Raw genomic sequence first — 20,080 nt, 5'->3', positions numbered from 1 at the left:
ATCATCGCATGATATAATCTTTGTTCATGTACAACAGGTTTATTTGAAAGACCATTGTCCCTTACCGCCTCCAGCGTTGTTGTGGTCAAGCAATTGTTATTCTCAAGCAAAGCAGTTGACAATTCCATATATTAGTATAATGCAGCAATACACAAGCTTGATGTCATTCAAAAGACACTATGTCGACCTAAATGAAGACTAAACATGCATTGTTTATGTAATTGTATTCATTATGCGATATAATTTGTTGTAACCCATTACTAACCAATTAATATTATTAAGTACTCGTTTGGTTAAGCAAGAAAATTGTTGGTCCAACAAAAATCATTTACGCGTGCAGCATACATCATTGTCATAATTGACAACACATAATGACATGCATGCGTATTAAAGTTTGAGCGCGACAACACATTGACTGACTTGACTACACATTCTGAAGGAAACATAAACACGAAACATGTTCACGTGTGCATATTTTTTTGTAAACAAAGTTAAGCAATCGCTCGATCACAACCATCTATATATATAGCAGAAACGACTAATAAATCACACATTATCTTGCTTTCAAATAGTCTCCCAATTGATACACAAAGTATGACATTTTTAGGAGAAACTAGCAGTCAGACGATTGTCAACTCAAGGTTGGCTTTCATTTTTCCAAATGGATCAATTATTCACAATGATACTGGCGTTTACTTCCAAACTTCAACTCCGGTGCCCATTCGAGTACCAAATAGCTGTGATTTTGCAAGCCTAAAAACCAGAATACACAATACCCTTTAGCTATCCAACAAACAATTTTTGGATGAAATTCACTACCGGAAGCCATTCACCAATATATGTAACCAAATTCGCTTTCAGTGTATGAAATTGATAAATGATGACGATGTCAACACAATGTTAATGTGTAATGATCAATTTTCTTGTGTTGGTCCGATTGAGTTATTATGCACTGTTGGAAGAACACCAGATGGAATAATAAACTTACTTGAACGCACTATGCCCAGTACTCATGACGCGATCCTGTATTACAACGGGAAATGGAACATGCCACCATCGCAGAACAAATTTGTTAGATGCGCGTTCACAGGAAAAAATCCTAAGAAATTTCAAATTCCTTCAACATGTACCATCGGTGAACTGAATAATTTAATAAAGCAAGTTGCACCTAAAGGGATTCCCCCTCTTGGAATTCACAAATCACAAACGATAAGACGATTGTTTTTCCGCCAACCAGCTCACTTTGAGTATTCAGATACGCTTATAAAATATGAAATAAATGAGCTGAGGACCAACGAAGAACTGCTGAAGGTGCTAGTACAATCTAACTACTGGAAAAAATATGGACCAATAGAAATTTTAACTGTCTTTACTAAATATGAAGTGAAAATCGAAGACGAGGTCACTGGGACATCGCTAAACAACTGAATGTGATGTTTATTTTTTTGCTTTTTCGTTGATGTAACCTTTATCTGTTTACGGCGTGTTTAATTCCCATAATAAAGTTGAATGTGTTGTTTCAATGGTCCAAAAAATTAATTGTTAGAAGGGTCGGATTCCTATTTTTTTGGATTTTCTGTCTTTGTTTTTAGGTGTTATTTGACGAAACCGGGGAACAGGAATAACTTTTTTGGGTTTTTTGACATCCAAACATGAGAAATAGCGGCCCTCCATTGTCTCACGGCACGGGCACACCCACGAAAAAAAATCCCAAACATGGGTACTTGAACATGAAAAAGGGTCGGATTCCTATTTTTTTGGATTTTCTGTCTTTGTTTTTAGGTGTTATTTGACGGAACCGGGGAACGGGAATAATTTTTTTGGGTTCTTTGACGTCCAAACATGAGAAATAGCAGTCCTCCATTGTCTCACGGCACTGGCACACCCACGGAAAAAAAATCCCAAACATGGGTACTTGAACATGAAAAAGGGCCAGATTCCTATTTTTAGGATTTTCTGGCTTTTTTTTAGGTGTTATTTGACGGAACCGGGGAACGGGAATAATTTTTTTGGGTTCTTTGACGTCCAAACATGAGAAATAGCGGCCCTCCATTGTCTCACGGCACTGGCACACCCACGGAAAAAAAATCCCAAACATGGGTACTTGAACATGAAAAAGGGTCGGATTCCTATTTTTTTGAATTTTCTGGCTTTGTTTTTAGGTGTTATTTGATGGAACCGGGGAACGGGAATAATTTTTTTGGGTTCTTTGACGTCCAAACATGAGAAATAGCGGCCCTCCATTGTCTCACGGCACTGACACACCCACGGAAAAAAACCCAAAAAATGGGTACTTAAACATGATTTTTTTTAAAGTGATCTTTGTAGTATCTTATATGGCGATTTCATTTTCATGTAATTTTTTTTAAAATATTTTGTTTTTGGTACGAGCTTATTATTTTTTATATAAAAAAAATTATATATTAATAGTGTAAATTATGATCGAATCATAATTTATTATATATGATAATTACTTTAAAAATCTTACTAACACATAATTATGAATTATGAATTATGAATGATTTTAAAAACACTTATTTTTAATGTAATTCTTACAAACAAAACTCATGATTTTAGGTTCACTTTTTTAAAAATTAATTTAAAACACTCGCAAACTTCGCTTAAGGACCACAATCGGAATAATAAACTATATTATAAACTAATAAACTATGCAAAACAAGTCAACTATATCAAACAAAAAACTGTAATAATTACAAATATTCATGTCAACTACAAGACAAAAAATAAATACAATAATCAATGCTCCGTGCGGCGTCTCTGACGAGCCCTGACACTTCCATCAGCACTGGCTCCCCCTCTGGCGATCATCAGGCAGTCCTGCATAATCTCATATAACTCTGTGCTGACCATCCTAAGGTTGAGCACACGCTCCAACCTCTGTGCAATCGCCTCATATTCGTCGTAATCATCTTGTCACAGTCATTAAAAACATTTATTATAAAATTTAAAATAAATAACAACTCATCAAATATTAAAGGCGCAAAAAATCTTACCACATGTGGAGGGGGTCAAATGCCACTGGGACCTGGGGGCTGGGCGGCTGTATATACTCCTCAGGGTCTGCAGCTGGTGCATCACTCGGCTGGTCACCTGCCTGGGTCGATATCATGAATGGGTGAGATATGCGGAAAAACCACTCCATGTAATCCGCAGATACTTGCCCAGGCACTAGACAAAGCTCACCCGCAGGTAATAAGTGCTCCTCAAAATGCATCCACCTGTCATCTATATCATCGTGTGACAATCGAGCACTAACAGGCGGCGGAGGAATGCTTTGGATGTAACCAAACTGTCGTACCACCCTCTCCGGTCGAGCTATGACCACCATAGGACCCCATCTCAGCTGACCCTGGAATGATGAAATCTCCTGAAAGGCCCTAACCCCCTGATGCTCTGTGTACGGCAACCAGGACACATCTGTGACGGTCAAACCATCACAACGTGCCCCGTAAGGTGCTCCTGTGATTCCCTTCATGTGCGCCTTCGACGTCAACCACTAGGAAGCACGTGGGGATGTCTCCTGGTATGTATCATCTGTCACGCACTGGTGCACACTAGGGAAGTGCTCATAGATCCAGCACTACATAATAAATGAGGTTAGCATAACATAAAAACATGTTTAAATCATAATCGAACGTAACATATTAAAAAACACAAAATTTACCTGTAGTAGCGTCAAGTACCCCGCAAGCTATCGTGTGGTGGTCCTACAAGCTTCATCTAACTGGTCATACATATGAACCAACGCAGCAACTCCCCAAGCATAACCACCACTCTGAGCGAGGTCCCGGAAAGCGTCAAGGTGAACCACATGCACGTATGTTGCACTCTTATTAGCAAAAAGAGTGCAACCGATCAGGTGCAACAGATAAGCGCGAGCTGCGACAATCCACCGCCAGGCCTAACATCTCGTCTCATAAATGTCACGAACCCATCCTAGTCGTACATATGCCCCACGAGTCAGTGCTGTCTCGGCTCTAGCCTCCTCGGCAGACACCTCGAGCAACTCTGTCAGCAAAAATCTGGCCTCCTCCGTAGAAAGAGCATGGAAACTGTGCAACGCGCCAGTGATGGGCAAATGAAGGAGTGACGACACATCATCCAATGTGATCGTCAACTCTCCTACCGGAAGGTGGAAGGTGCTGGTCTCACCGTGCCACCTCTCCACGAATGCGGATATCAGTCCAGGATCGCCAGTAATAACTGAACAATCGATCAGTGGACTTAATCTTATGGCAGCCACCAGGCCTTCAATCTCAGGCACTGGCCTCCCAATCAGTGTCACCTTCCTCCCATGTGACACTAACTTCAAATCAGGACGTTCCTGATTTGAAGTACAAATTATACAATTATTAAAAAAAATTAATGACAAACAAATAAATCAACAATGATAAATAATTAACAAATTAAAATACCTGTCCACTCCAAACAGCATGTGCAACATGGTCCACAAATGATGTCAGTACTGACGGGTCACGTGGCCCACCAGGGAATCCCTCAGTAGCATCATCAGCATCTGACCCTTGAGCATCATCAACACCCTGTATGTCCCCACGCATCTCAGGTGCCTCCGCAGCCAGATCAGGGACATCGTCAGTCATGTCAGCAACGTCCTCAGCCATATCACGTCCCTCCGTAGTCATCTGATGAACTCGTTGCCTACGGGCTGAGGCAGTAGGCCTACGCCTCTCGGGAACATCAGCTGCATCATGGTCATCATGTCTATCTCTGCTTACAAGTCTACCTATGGCACGACCTAAACCTCGTGTTCTAGCCATGATCTGCAAATCATGTCGAACACGTATTTTTTTCGGTCAAAATATACACAACTTTCTTTATAAAAATAAAACAAGTTTATTTATAAACAAATAAAACTAATTTAAATCAAATTATTTGAAAACATACACAACATAATTTTAAAAAATAAAATTAAACAACTTCATTTATAAAAAAAACACAACTAATGTAAAAAAAATTAATTAGTAAACATCCACAACTTAATTTAAAAAAAAATTAAAAAACTTCATTTATAAAAAAAACGCAACTAAATTATTTAGTAAACATCCACAACTTAATTTTTTTAAAAAATAAACAACTTCATTTATAAAAAAAAAAAAACACAACAAATATAAAAATAATTAATTACTAAACATCCACAACTTCATTTATAAAAAACCACAACTAATGTAAAAAAAATTAATTAGTAAACATCCACAACTTAATTTTAAAAAAATTTAAAAAAATTCATTTATAAAAAAAACACAACTCAATTATTTAATAAACATCCACAACTTAATTTAAAAAAAAATAAACAACTTCATTTATAAAAAAAACACAACTAATATAAAAATAATTAATTACTAAACATCCACAACTTTTTTTTTTTAAAAAAAACTTCATTTATAAAAAACCACAACTAATATACAAATAATTAATTATTAAACATCCACAACTTAATTTTAAAAAAAATTAAACAACTTCATTTATAAAAAAAAAATACTTCATTTATAATAAAATAAACAACTTTATTTATAATAAAATAAAAAAGTTTATTTATAAACAAAAAAAACACAACTAATTTCAAAATATATAATTAGTAAACATACACAACTAAAATTATATATAAAAATAAAACAAAAATGGGGAAAAAAATTTCCAAACATACACAACTTTATTTATAAAAATAAACTACTTCATTTATAAAAAATACATAAGTAATTTAAAATTAGTAAATTAGTAAAATGGGGAAGACGTTTCATTACTTCCGGAAGAACCCTTCTTCCGGAAATCTTCCGAAAGACCTTCTTCTGGAAGTTCCGGAAGAACCCCAAACGGGTCTTTCGGAAGGCGCCACCGTCACCAAGCTTTCACCATTTTTTCCGGCGTCTTCTACCCTAAGGTTAAACTAACCTAAGGTTCAACTAACCTACCCTAAATGCTACAAATATAGTGCATAACAAAACCAAAGCTAAGAAGAAGGCCACCTACCTCGAATGCAAATGGGTCTAAGGGCTGGCGGAGAAGCCTCGCGGAGAAGAAGACCACCACCGAGCTCGTCACGGAAGAGAGAAGAGAAAGGAAGCTTTCGCGGAAGAGAGAAATGAAGAAGAGAGAATGCTTCCGAAAGAGGGAAAAAGTTTTTTAAGTTTTTAAATGAAGGGCAAAATTGACCTTTCAATAAATTTCTGGGTGCACCAGCAATATTGCTGGGTGCACCTAGCATATCCCCAAGTTGGCGCATGTTGCTGCTGCACCTCTAATCTTAATATTTTTTTCTCCATCACTCTACGTGTGCAAGTTCCAATAAATGAAAGCATCGTTGTCGTATCAACGTGTTGTCTCCTTTTAACCCATCCTCAAGTCTCAATCTCATTCCAGTTTCCAGTTTCCCACCGTCACTTTTCCTTAACGGCGAAGCTATCGCCGAAGGGCACAACCGTCATTCCCACTCCAAACCGTTTCTTCTATCCTCCACTCTCCCCATCCCAATAACAAAGAGAGGAATCGAAGTCTGTTCCGTTCTGATCAGAAAGGGAATAACGGTAACGGAGATATGGGGCTTCTGTCTAACAGGTACGCTTAACTTTCCTTCCTCCAACGTTGGTGAAAACTAAAAACTAAAAACACCCTTTTGGTATTTTTAAGGTTTTTTTGATTCTGCGTTTGTTGTTGTCTGAAAAAAAAACATTGCTGAATTGAAACAATGGATGCGCAGAGTAACTAGAGAGAGCCTGAAACCAGGGGATCACATCTACTCTTGGAGGACTGCTTACATATACGCTCATCACGGTTCTCTCTCTCTCTCTCTCTTCACTTTTCTATTTTAATTTCCTTTATATATATATATATATATATATATATATATATATATATATATATTGTTTTTTCGGGTTCTCTTGTGGAATTTGTTTGTGGTTCAAAGGAAAATGAAGTAGGAGTTGCGAAAACAGTTAATGATTTAGAATTATAGATTCTGTACTTGTCTTAACACCAGGAGATTCATAGAGTAAAATATGTTATAATTTTATTTGGAAAAATATGTTTTTAGCCTACGTACTTTCGATAAAAATTGTTATTAGTCATTGTACTTGAGCTTTGATCAATTTGGTTCCTGAACTTTAGAAAAAACAATGGTTTTCGTCCCTCCACATAGCGTGAAGAGGGACCGAAACCACTAATTTTGTTAAGTTCAGGACTATAAACTTGAAGTTTGGGATTACAAACAAGTTACACCGAAAGTATAGGGACTGAAAAAAAATTATCCCATCTTATTTTGTAAGATTTTAGGCTTATAGTGAAGTTTTGATATGGCCCTTGAGATACCTGTGTGGTTGTTTCTTTGATCAATCGCAACCATGAAAAGGGATTTCACATTCAACTCTGGATTGGATTTTAAGCTTTAGAAAATAATGGAAACTTGGCCCTATTGGTGCCTTCGTTTTTGTATCCTTGAACATGGGAAAGCTACACATTGGTGCTGACTGTATCAGAAGAAGGAGTTCCATCTTCAGGGCTTGTGCTTTGTCTTTGGATATAATATTGTATTTTGGCGTTAGAGTGTGACTTTGCTTTTCCATTTGAAAACAAAAGAGAAGTTTCATCTTGGGAGATAATATAATACTTGTCTTGAACGGCCTTACCTGCAAGGAGATAGATAGTTGGCTTCTGTGTCATGAGAAATATATGTATGTGCATGCGTATATGTGTGTGTTGAATCTCTAATCCTATGTTTGGATTGAGAGGAAGAGAGAAATTGGGGTGAAAGAAGATTTTGTAGTTTGAAATTTTCTCTTGTGTGGTTGAAAAGAAAATAAAGACAAAATAGGGAAGAGAACTCTAGAAATACATAATTTAAATATTGTCTTCATTTCAAATTTCAAAATTTCCTTGCATCCTCATTTTCTTGATCATCATTTTGCACTTCTTTGAGGTCTTATTTAAGTTCTAGCACAAAATTTCATGATGAAATGATGGTTTAGCATGATATATAGTGAGATTAAATAGTGGACAAAACTATTCACTTTGCTTTACGGATCATGGAAATTGAAAACCATAGGAGGGAACAAGTGGTGAAGATTGTAGCTTTAGATAGAGCCAAGGTTACTAATGGAGAAGAGATTTTGAACAATTCTTTTCAGTGTACTATTGAAGCATATGCCATGCAACTATGTTTGCCACCATTGTCTTTTTTTAACAATTAGCACAAAAACGTTAAATTTAGTGGAAGACAATGGTGAGCCATGTAATTAATGCTGATAGTGCACTGGTGTCCTGTGGTGAATTTCAAAATAGTAAGGAGCCATGTCAGGCCACTGTATGGAAGGTTTATACTAGGAGAAAGAAAATAGGATCAGGGGGTGGGAGTTAGTTACATGACGTGGCAGTGGAGATTCTAACAAATTCTGTTAAGAGTGATTAGATAAGGAGGATAGGAGGGAAGAATGAGGTTAGGAGAGGAGAACATTCCCTGGGCTAGGAGTCACTGACTCTGGTAGTCTTCCACGAGTAGTGTAATAGCCTTTGGGGTTATCGCTTTCTATTAAATAATACTATTACATTGAATTTTTGTACTTCTTGATCTTTAGAACAGTGATTCCTATCAAATGCAGTATCACAGTCAATGGTGTTATGCAAGAGTTTTGTCTACACCCAGTGTTGCTAGGAATCTCTCTATTTGAAGATTTCTATATGATTTATTATTGGAGTTCTTGACATTGTTTATTAACTAATCTTCCTTATTTCATACTTTCCAGTTTCCAGTTATCACATCCCCTCCCTTTCCCTTCTTTTGCTCTGGTTTTCCTTAGAGTATCTCACTACATTATATCTATCGAGATTGAATTATGCTTCAATTATAGATCATTGTCTATTGTGTCTGAATAATAATAGGCATTTATGTCGGCGATGACAAAGTCATTCACTTCACTAGACATGGGCAAGAAGTAGGAACCGGTACTGCACTAGATCTTCTCCTCATCAGTTCAGGACCAGCCAAGCCTCGAGAAAGTTGCCCAACTTGTACAGCACCCCAAGAGGAACACGGGGTTATCTCCTCATGCATGAACTGCTTCCTAGCTGGTGGCGTTCTGTATCGGTTCGAGTATGCCGTTACCCCAGCCCTTTTCCTTGCGAAAGCCCGCGGTGGAACGTGTACTCTTGCTGTCTCTGATGACGATGATATTGTCGTCCATCGGGCAAAATATCTGCTCGAAAATGGCTTTGGGTGCTACAATGTTTTCAAGAAAAACTGTGAAGACTTTGCTATCTATTGCAAAACCGGGCTCCTAGAAATTGGACAAAGTGGCCAAGCAGTTTCCATCATAGGGGGACCTCTTGCTGCTGCTCTATCCTCGCCCCTCCGTATGGTTACTACTAACGTCTACGGAATGGCAGCGACGGCTGTTGGAGTCTACTGTGCTAGTAGGTATATGGCAGACATTGGAATGAGGCCTAATGCGGTGAAGGTACCGGTTGAAGAGTTAACCTCAAGGTTGGCCACTGGCTTGCTGCAAGTGGTTGAACCCCAAATTCCAACCAATATTGCTCGTCAATCTCCTCAGCTTGTTACTCAATGAATAAGAATTGTCTTTGTTCAAACATATGTGAGTCCCATGCTCTTTTTTTTTTTTTTTAATCTGGGTGTGTAAGAGATATAAAATCTATATGAATGGTACAATGGATTTGCATAATTTATTTTGTTGTTTGAACTTGTCTTTTGTGATTCAAAGTCCTGGTTGGATAAACTTTCTCAATAGTACTTTTTATAGAAGAAAATAAAAAGGCAAAATGAAACTAAGCTTCTCTTATAGTTTAAAATTAGTTATGCATAGATTCAAACCAATTTTAATTTATTTTAACTTACTAAACAAGTCTAATTTATTTTACTTTCTTATTTCCTTCTTTTTATAAAAGTTTATCTAATTAAGAATTGAATTGAGTTCCAATCACTCATATCATGGGGAATTTGGAATGCACGAAAACCATAACCTGATTATTGTTCAATATTGCACGGGTAAATGGACATGGTAACTAGAATAGTAAAAAATCAGAGGACCTCTTCGAGTAAGCTGAAACTATGGCTAATCGCTTAAAGTTTGTATTATGTCAAATTTCAAAACCTATATTACAGAATTTTTTTTCTTTGGCGATGTAACAGAAGTTTGAATTTCGTTTGTCCGAAATTTTGGCATGACACACTTATATATTGGCTAATATATATATATATTATATATATATATATTATATATATATATATATATATATATATATATATATATTAAAGACTAAAATATGTATTGGTCTTGAATGCTGATATGTTTAAGAAATTTCAATTCAATTCCTCTACTTATAAAATTGTTTAATTCAGCCCTTAGCCGTACACAAGTTATCAAAACCTGTGAATTTAGTTCTTATAATGAAAAGTGTATTATATGGCTAATACTTTCCCGTTCAGCACATTGTTTTTATAAAACTAAAATCATAAATCACTTCAAATTACAATTTGATCCAAAATAGACATTATTTGTAACAAGAAATTCCAGGTTCAGCAATGATAAAAGTTTATCCATATACTACCGAGAAAAATGAAAGTGGACAACATTAACAGTCATTAGTAAATTGCTCATTTTGTAGTGAGTGCATCTTCGCATCTCCATCAAGTGGAGGCCATACATGTTAGTTCTTGTGGCTTCTAGTACTCAGCCTATATTAATAGCATCTCCATCTACATTAACTTAGATTTGTTTCTACTGATTCTAGTATGTGGCCTCAATTACGATTGTGAAAGGAACTCATGCCTTATTTGTGTTAAAAGTTCATTGGAATGTGTGTTGTAGAAATTTGGACAACAATCTAAACATGCATTTTATTGGCAATGAAGCCCTTCCAAAATGTTAAAGTATTCTTGTTACCTCTATTATATAAATTTGTCTAAGTTATGTATCTTATATGATTTTGATGGAACTTGTTTTTCAAAGGAAAAAGAAGATTATATTAAAGAGTGATCATTGAGAAGTTGTATTCGACATCAAAGGAATTCATTTTGATAGAGATTGATATTTTCGACGACTGTGACACCCTCTACCCTTACAATTATAACTAACTAATTAAATAAATCATACAAAATTTAATTAAAAGATTATAAACACATAAGAATAAAAGAAGGAAAAAAAACATGCAAAATTAATTAATAATTTTTCTTTTTAAACACATTTAATTTAAATCAATTCAAAAGGATAAAGGTTCACATCCACTTAGTGAAAAAATAATAGAATTTATTTTTTTAATAAAAGGTAAAATTATCTCGGCACAAAACAAGGTCGTTCACTCCAAATAAATAATAGAAAGAAACTAAAGTAGAAAAGTATAACACAATTATATCATTCAGTAAATCATAACATGTGAAAATCATAATATGCGAAGTAAAATCCTATGCCCCAATGTCACACTTATCAGAGCATATCCCTATCACAGACTAAGTCTCTCCATCTCTAGCATGTGACTCATCATATGAAGCCTCATCTGAAACAAAGTGGCAATCAGTCCAAACACAAACACACACCGGGAGTGAGATATCACATTCGCATATAATAAAACATTAGAGCATGTGAAACATATAATACTTAAAGCTGAATGTATATAAATAACATTACTGCACAAAATCGCACACATTATTCACACTCATTCAAGTTTATACACTCCATAAAATAACATCAACCATAATTGTTAACTCAATGAAATTCAAACACAAGCGTTATGCAACAATTATACTAAGACTCAAGCCTATATGCAATGTGGTACCATGTCAGTGAAAAATAACACTGGGGCGCTTAGGAGTACATGACAAAGCACACCACACAATGGGTATACTCGGTCACTCTCACTAAGTAACATCATAAGGTGATCAGTCAGGGTTACTCTATTTTGTGAGAATGCCCCAACCACATGGGATCAACATGGGCTTAAAGGAGCACTCAAACCGAGTATCTTTACTCCAAGGCCTAGACTCCGAAGAATCCGTTTGGGCCTCACCTTCCTGATTCAGGTCCAACCCCTAAAATATTTTTTTTTACACGCAGACACTGTTTATGAGTTATATAATACTCACGACCTCACTCTTATATTTCAAACATATTTAACAAATTGCGCTATAGTTTAACCCTTCAGGATCCTAACTAGGAATCCTACAATTTCCTTTAACACTGCGCATAAAAGTTCTCTTAAGGTAAACACTGGTCGGGTTATTGTATAACTCATAACTCACATGACAAGTAATATCACTACAAATATCAATCACACACTCATTCACAACCATATTTCATGTCTAAAGTTTAACATTTCACACTTTAACTAATTACAAAATATACTCAACAATTAAATAACAATGTATCATAATAATAATAACATACAATATTTAACTTCAAGGCTTATAAACAAATAACTATAAAATACACATAAAATATAGATATAAGTATATTATATTCAATATATATATATATATATATATATATATATATATATATATATATATATATATAGCATATAAAAAGTATTAAATATATATTAATATAAAATAATCACAATAATATCAAATATATCATTAAGTAAATACAAATTATATATAACAATAAAATATATATACTCATATTGATTTCTATGAACAACATGTATACCTATATTCTAAATATATTTCAACTAAGTTACCAACATCAAGAAAATGCCTAATTACAATGTGAATACAACTTTAGTTAATTTCTTTAAATGATTTTAGCCAATTCAATTATCCAACAATCCCTACACATATGAATTTCATGACAAGAAATCACCCACGTGAAATAAAATATAAAGTTTGTAAAAAGAAAACAGTATCAATATATATGTACACGTATACACTGCGGTGTGAAAAAAATAAATAAAAAGAACAAGATTGAAAGGCCAACATATCTAGTATAAACAAAATCACCACCACACAATTTTTATGCTAGTTATAAAGAATTCTAATTCCTAAGGTACACACCTAACACAGGAACACATCAATCCTACAACAAACTCGCAACAGAACACCAATTGGTTCATCAAACACACTTAATCCGTGATTAAACATGAAAACATAATTAAATTCATAAACACCCCAAAATAACCCAAAAATTGACCCTCTAGGGATCCCTACACATGTTCATTCTAATTCCCAAGCGTGAGTAACTCATCCCTTACCTCGAGGTAGTCGCTTAAATGTTCTCTGTTAGTAATGGTGGCGTCTCTGGTGCTCTCTAGAGCTCCTCCTCTGGTTGCTCTGTTTTGTAAAAGCTGCTCTAGGTTAACATTTGGTTTATATAGTGGAGATTTATGACCTAATTATATTTTATTTATTTATTTATTTACTTATTAACTTATTATTGTATTATTTATTTATTAACAATTACGGCTGTTACAATTCCACCCCCCTAAAAAAAAAGTTTCGTCCCCGAAACTTACTAGTATCGAATAAGGTAGGATATGCATCACGCATCTGACCCTCTAGTTTCCAGGTGGCATCCTCGCCCGAAGCACTTTCCCATACTACTTTGACCAAGGGAATCTCTTTCCCCTTTAGCTGCTTAACCATACGATCGTCGATCCTCAGTGGTTGTGTTTCATATGTCAAATTCTCTTTCACTTGGACATTGTCCAACTCGATCACGTGCGACGGATCATGGACATATTTTCTGAGTTGAGAGATATGGAAGACACTATGGAGATTTGAGAGAGATGATGGCAAAGCCACCTGATACGCAACTGGGCCGACACGCTTTAGAATTTCAAAGGGACCAATGAATCTAGGTGTGAGCTTACGGGACTTCAACGCCCTACCAACCCCAGTCCACGGAGTGACTCTTAGAAATACATGATCACCTATAGCAAATTCAAGATCCTTTCTTCTCTTATCATAGTAGCTCTTCTGCCTATTTTGGGTTGCTCTCATCCTTTCTTGGATCAACTTGACCTTTTCTGTGGTCTACTGAACTACCTCAGGTCCTAAGGCAATGCTCTCACTGGAATCTACCCAACATAGAGGTGTCCTACATCTTCTACCATACAATGCCTTGTAAGGCGCCATACCTATACTGGAGTGAAAACTATTGTTGTAGGTAAACTCTATCAAGGGTAAGAAACTATCCCAACTACCCCTCTGCTCTAACACACAGGCTCTCAAGAGGTCCTCTAAGGATTGGATGGTGCGCTCGGTTTGACCGTCAGTCTGTGGGTGGTAAGCAGATTTCAACCTAAGCTTGGTCCCCAAGGCTTTATGAAGACTCTCCCAAAATCTAGAGGTAAATCTGGGATCTCTATCAGAAACTATGCTAGAAGGAACACCGTGTAGTCTAACTATCTCACTGACATACAAGCTAGTCAACCTCTCTAAAGAATATCTGATGTTTATTGGGATGAAGTGAGCAGATTTGGTCAACCTGTCTACAATAACCCAAATGGAATCTAAACCTTTGGGGGTTCTAGGTAACCCTATCATGAAATCCATGGAGATGCTATCCCACTTACACTTAGGTATCTCTAAAGGTTGCAACTTCCCTGAAGGCTTCTGATGTTCTATTTTAGCTTTCTGACACACTAGGCATGCAAGGACAAACTCATAAACTTCTTTCTTCATACTCGGCCACCAAAACATCTGCCTAAGGTCCTGGTACATCTTAGTCGCTCCCGGGTGGATACTCAGACTACTTCTATGGCCCTCTTCCAAGATCGTTCTCCTAAGCTTGGGTACACTAGGCACACACACCCTATCCTGAAACCTCAAGACTCCATCAGTTCCCACTCTAAAACTACTCTTTCTCCATGCGACTATGGACTCTAACTGAGCTGACAAGAATGGGTCAGACTTCTGACCCTCACGAATCTCGCTTAAGAGTTCGCTGGTGACTTTCAACATACCCAACTTAATGCTACTAGAGGTGATCTCACATGCCAAACTCATGTCTCTAAACTGCTCTAAGAGATCCAACTCTCTAACCATCAAAGCAGACATTTGAAGGGATTTTCTACTTAAGGCATCAACTACTACATTGGCTTTACCTGGGTGATAGCTAAGTTCAAAATCGTAATCCTTAAGGAACTCTAACCATCTCCTTTGCCTCATGTTAAGCTCTTTTTGATCAAACAAATATCTAAGGCTCTTATGATCACTAAACACCTCAAATTTAGATCCATAAAGGTAATGCCTCCAAAGCTTAAGAGCAAAAACTACGGCTGCTAACTCAAGATCGTGTGTGGGATAATTCCTTTCATGTATCTTAAGCTATCGAGAAGCATAGGCCACTACCTGTCCCCGTTGCATAAGCACTCCACCCAAACCCATCTTGGATGCATCACAATACACCACAAAAGATTCACTCAGGTTAGGTAACACTAAAATTGGTGCAGCGGTCAACCTTTCCTTAAGGGTACGGAAACTACTTTCACATTGGGCATCCCACACAAAAACTTGACCCTTACGAGTAAGCTTATTCAAAGGTAAGGCTAGCTTAGAAAAACCCTCTATGAATCTACAGTAGTATCCTGCTAAGCCAAGAAAGCTCTTAATCTCAAACACTGACTTAGGACTCTCCCAACTCATCACCGCCTCTACCTTGGAAGGATCTACTGCTATCCCTCCCTTAGATATAACGTGCCCTAAGAAGCTCACCTCCTCTAGACAAAAATCACACTTGGACAACTTAGCATACAGTCTATTGTCTTTGAGGGTTTGCAACACAACTCTCAGATACTCCTCATGTTCCTCTCTAGTCTTAGAATACACCAAGATATCATCTACGAAGACCACTACAAAACTATCTAGGTAGGGGTGAAAGATCCTATTCATATAATCCATGAACACACCAGGGGCGTTGGTCACACCAAAAGGCATAACCAAGTACTCATAATGACCGTAACGGGTCCTAAAAGCAGTCTTCAGAACATCTTCAGGCTTTACTCTAATCTGGTGGTAACCTGACCTAAGATCTATCTTACTGAACACACAAGCCCCTACTAATTGGTCCATCAGGTCATCTATCCTAGGCAAAGGGTACCTATTCTTAATCGTTACCTTATTTAACTGACGATAATCTACACATAGCCTTATAGCCCCATCCTTCTTCTTAACTAACAACATCGGTGCTCCCCAGGGTGACATACTAGGCCTCACAAATTGTTTCTCTAAAAGTTCCTCTAACTGTTTCTTAAGCTCACTCAACTCCACAGGGGACATCCTATAAGGTGCTATGGATATGGGTCCAGTATCGGGCACTAGGTCTATAGAGAACTCAACCTCTCTCTTTGGTGGTAATTCTGACACCTCCTCAAACACCTCTGGAAACTTTCTCACCAATGGTATATCACTCACAGGGTTTGTAGTCTCGACACTCATACTAGCTAAGATTATGTATATCCGTGCATCCTCCCTCAAAGATGCCTCAACTTGGTTAGCAGACAAAAACATATCACCTTCACTCACACCAGACTCAGGAAAGACAACAGATTTCTCAAAACAATTTAATACGACATGATTGGAAGATAACCAGTCCATACCAAGAATAACATCAATCTGACTCAAAGGTAAGACAACTAAATCAATTTGAAACTGTCTATCAGAAATTAAGACAGGACATTGCAAGCACACATCAGAAGTTAAAACAGACCCACTAGTAGGTGTATTCACAATCAAGTCAAATTTCAAGGAAGACACAGGCAAGGCAAGTTTTTCAACACAGACACGAGAAATAAATGAATGGGTCGCACCTGAATCATACAATACAACCAAGGGAACTTGACTTATGAAACACATACCTTGGATGAGTTCATTAGACTGTGCGGCATCAGCACCACTAAGAGCAAACACTCTCCCTGTGGTCCTTGGTCGTCCACTCTGATTATTTAGACTTCCACTCCTTTTCTCCCTCCTCGGATATGGGCAACTGGTACTGAGGTGGCCCTTACCTTGGCAGTTAAAGCAAGTCACCTCTCTATCTGTGCACTCACGAGCAATATGCCCAAGCCGACCACACTTCCCACACTTGAGTGGTGTAGTAACAATAGCAGGAGCACCACTACCACCACTACCTCTACCTATAGACTGAGACACCCTGTTAATTGGCTGAGAACTCCCACCAACTGGTTGAAGTCCTCCACTGGTCCTCTGTCCTCCAGAATTGTTTCCATATTTCCCGGGAGGGGCAGAATATGGCTTAGCACGAATGTGAGTCACAGGCTTCTTCTCTTTCCCATGACTAGCATTGGCATTCCTGTAAAAAGTAGTCTTCTCCCGCTGATCTTCATCAAAGATTCTACACATATTGGTCAACTGTGCAAAGTTATGAATACCTTGATAATTTACCATCATCTTTACTTTTGGTCGAAGGCCATTGAAAAATTTCACGCATTTGGACCTCTCCCCTGCTTCCCCCTGATAATGAGGAAAATACCTTACAAGGTTCTCAAACCTCGCTGCATACTCTGCCACCGTCATACTTTCCTGTTTCAGCTCGAGGAACTCCATCTCCTTCCTATTCTTCACATCTTCTGGAAAATACTTCTCCAGAAAAGTTTGTCTGAAAGTCTCCCATTGGACAACAACACCACCTGCTCCCTCTAAACGTGGGCGAGTGTTCTCCCACCAGTACTCTGCCTCATCTGCTAGCATGTGAGTAGCAAACAACACCTTCTGATGGTCCTGACACTCCATCACCCGAAAGATATTCTCAATCTCCCTCAGCCAAGCCTCAGCACCCTCAGGATCATAACCCCCTTTGAAAGTAGGTGGGTTGTTACTCTGAAAGCGATCTAATCCATGGTACATAGTTGCTCCTCCACCGCCTCCCTGATTGGCCATAACTTGCGCCAAGTTGTTCAAGGCCTCGGTAAGAAGTCGTTCTCTCTCATTTCTCGCAGCCATTACTTCCTATGTCACGCAAGAAACAAAACTTTGAAAAAAAAAATATACCAACACAATAGAGTACACCTCTAATCAAACAAAACAAATACAACACATCAGAGTACACAAGGAAACATAGAAAGCTCATAACACACATGGCCGAAAGGTTCAACCTGACTCTGATACTACTAAATGTGACACCCTCTACCCTTACAATTATAACTAACTAATTAAATAAATCATACAAAATTTAATTAAAAGATTATAAACACATAATAATAAAAGAAGGAAAAAAACATGCAAAATTAATTAATATTTTTTCTTTTTAAACACATTTAATTTAAATCAATTCAAAAGGATAAAGGTTCACATCCACTTAGTGAAAACATAATAGAATTTATTTTTTTAATAAAAGGTAAGATTATCCCGGCTCAAAACAAGGTCGTTCACTCTAAATAAATAATAGAAAGAAACTAAAGTAGAAAAGTATAACACAATTATATCATTCAGTAAATCATAACATGTGAAAATCATAATATGCGAAGTAAAATCCTATGCCCCAATGTCACACTTATCAGAGCATATCCCTATCACAGACTAAGTCTCTCCATCTCTAGCATGTGACTCATCATATGAAGCCTCACCTAAAACAAAGTGGCAATCAGCCCAAACACAAACACACACCGGGAGTGAGTTATCACATTCGTATATAATAAAACATTAGAGCATGTGAAACATATAATACTTAAAGCTAAATGTATATATATAACATTACTGCACAAAATCGCACACATTATTCACACTCATTCAAGTTTATACACTCCATAAAATAACATCAACCACAATTGTTAACTCAATGAAATTCAAACACAAGCGTTATGCAACAATTATACTAAGACTCAAGCCTATATGCAATGTGGTACCATGTCAGTGAAAAACAACATTGGGGCGCTTAGGAGTACATGACAAAGCACACCACACAATGGGTATACTCGGTCACTCTCACTAAGTAACATCATAAGGTGACCAGTCAGGGTTACTCTATTTTGTGAGAATGCCCCAATCACATGGGATCAACATGGGCTTAAAGGAGCACTCAAACCGAGTATCTTTACCCCCAAGGCCTAGACTCCGAAGAATCCGTTTGGGCCTCACCTTCCTGATTCAGGTCCAACCCCTAAAATATTTTTTTTTACACGCAGACACCGTTTATGAGTTATATAATACCCACGACCTCACTCTTATATTTCAAACATATTTAACAAATTGCGCTATAGTTTAACCCTTCAGGATGCTAACTAGGAATCCTACAATTTCCTTTAACACTGCGCATAAAAGTTCTCTCAAGGTAAACACTGGTCGGGTTAGTGTATAACTCATAACTCACATGACAAGTAATATCACTACAAATATCAATCATACACTCATTCACAACCATATTTCATGTCTAAAGTTTAACATTTCACACTTTAACTAATTACAAAATATACTCAACAATTAAATAACAATGTATCATAATAATAATAACATACAATATTTAACTTCAAGGCTTATAAACAAATAACTATAAAATACACATAAAATATATATATAAGTATATTATATTCAATATATATATATATATATATATATATATATATATATATATAACATATAAAAAATATTAAATATATATTAATATAAAATAGTCACAATAATATCAAATATATCATTAAGTAAATACAAATTATATATAACAATAAAATATATATACTCATATTGATTTCTATGAACAACATGTATACATATATTCTAAATATATTTCAACTAAGTTACCAACATCAAGAAAATGCCTAATTACAATGTGAATACAACTTTAGTTAATTTCTTTAAATGATTTTAGCCAATTCAATTACCCAACAATCCCTACACATATGAATTTCATGACGAGAAATCACCCACGTGAAATAAAATATAAAGTTTGTAAAAAGAAAACAGTATCGATATATATGTACACGTATACACTACGGTGTGAAAAAAATAAATTAAAAAAAATAAAAAGAACAAGATTGAAAGGCCAACATATCTAGTATAAACAAAATCACAACCACACAATTTTTATGCTAATTATAAAGAATTCTAATTCCTAAGATACACACCTAACACACGAACACATCA

General features: G+C 36.5%; 4 protein-coding genes across 4 annotated transcripts; 1 reads left to right on the top strand and 3 right to left on the bottom strand.

The window, feature by feature from the left end:
• Positions 1 to 3,010: 3,010 nt before the first annotated feature.
• Positions 3,011 to 4,250, bottom strand: LOC114371342. Its single transcript, XM_028328808.1, has 2 exons — positions 3,686 to 4,250; positions 3,011 to 3,601 (listed from the first exon to the last, which is right to left on the bottom strand). Exon 2 carries the CDS (start codon positions 3,494 to 3,496, stop codon positions 3,011 to 3,013), a length of 486 nt encoding a protein of 161 aa, XP_028184609.1. The 5' UTR covers positions 3,497 to 3,601; positions 3,686 to 4,250.
• On the bottom strand, positions 3,713 to 4,643 carry LOC114371341 (protein MAIN-LIKE 1-like). The gene is made up of 3 exons (XM_028328807.1): positions 4,437 to 4,643; positions 3,953 to 4,183; positions 3,713 to 3,850 (listed from the first exon to the last, which is right to left on the bottom strand). Exons 1-3 carry the CDS (start codon positions 4,641 to 4,643, stop codon positions 3,713 to 3,715), a joined length of 576 nt encoding a protein of 191 aa, XP_028184608.1.
• A 1,681-nt stretch (positions 4,644 to 6,324) lies between these two features.
• LOC114372490 lies at positions 6,325 to 9,760 on the top strand. Its single transcript, XM_028330065.1, has 3 exons — positions 6,325 to 6,594; positions 6,737 to 6,810; positions 8,911 to 9,760. The coding sequence occupies exons 1-3, from the start codon at positions 6,575 to 6,577 to the stop codon at positions 9,594 to 9,596; spliced, it is 780 nt and encodes a 259-aa protein (XP_028185866.1). The 5' UTR covers positions 6,325 to 6,574; the 3' UTR covers positions 9,597 to 9,760.
• A 1,734-nt stretch (positions 9,761 to 11,494) lies between these two features.
• LOC114371340 lies at positions 11,495 to 13,981 on the bottom strand. The gene is made up of 2 exons (XM_028328806.1): positions 13,495 to 13,981; positions 11,495 to 11,541 (listed from the first exon to the last, which is right to left on the bottom strand). Exons 1-2 carry the CDS (start codon positions 13,979 to 13,981, stop codon positions 11,495 to 11,497), a joined length of 534 nt encoding a protein of 177 aa, XP_028184607.1.
• Between the last annotated feature and the right edge of the window lie 6,099 nt (positions 13,982 to 20,080).

This window comes from Glycine soja, chromosome 10 (genome assembly GCF_004193775.1).
Source record: "Glycine soja cultivar W05 chromosome 10, ASM419377v2, whole genome shotgun sequence".
NCBI classification, from domain to species: domain Eukaryota; kingdom Viridiplantae; phylum Streptophyta; class Magnoliopsida; order Fabales; family Fabaceae; genus Glycine; species Glycine soja.
This window is presented reverse-complemented; position numbering and strand designations above follow the sequence as displayed.

Excerpts from the sequence above, each read along its gene's own strand:
- LOC114371340 (XM_028328806.1), bottom strand. The coding sequence starts at position 13,981 with ATGAGAGCAACCCAAAATAGGCAGAAGAGCTACTATGATAAGAGAAGA. Across the intron at positions 11,542-13,494 it reads TCCTACCTTATTCGATACTA|ATGAGGCTTCATATGATGAG; the intron begins GTAAGTTTCGGG and ends ACTTTGTTTCAG.
- LOC114371342 (XM_028328808.1), bottom strand. The coding sequence starts at position 3,496 with ATGAAGGGAATCACAGGAGCACCTTACGGGGCACGTTGTGATGGTTTG.
- LOC114372490 (XM_028330065.1), top strand. The coding sequence starts at position 6,575 with ATGGGGCTTCTGTCTAACAG. Across the intron at positions 6,595-6,736 it reads ATGGGGCTTCTGTCTAACAG|AGTAACTAGAGAGAGCCTGA; the intron begins GTACGCTTAACT and ends ATGGATGCGCAG. Across the intron at positions 6,811-8,910 it reads TTACATATACGCTCATCACG|GCATTTATGTCGGCGATGAC; the intron begins GTTCTCTCTCTC and ends GAATAATAATAG.
- LOC114371341 (XM_028328807.1), bottom strand. The coding sequence starts at position 4,643 with ATGGCTGAGGACGTTGCTGACATGACTGACGATGTCCCTGATCTGGCT. Across the intron at positions 4,184-4,436 it reads ATGCTGTTTGGAGTGGACAG|AGGTGGCACGGTGAGACCAG; the intron begins GTATTTTAATTT and ends GCATTCGTGGAG. Across the intron at positions 3,851-3,952 it reads CATATGTACGACTAGGATGG|AGTGCAACATACGTGCATGT; the intron begins GTTCGTGACATT and ends TTTGCTAATAAG.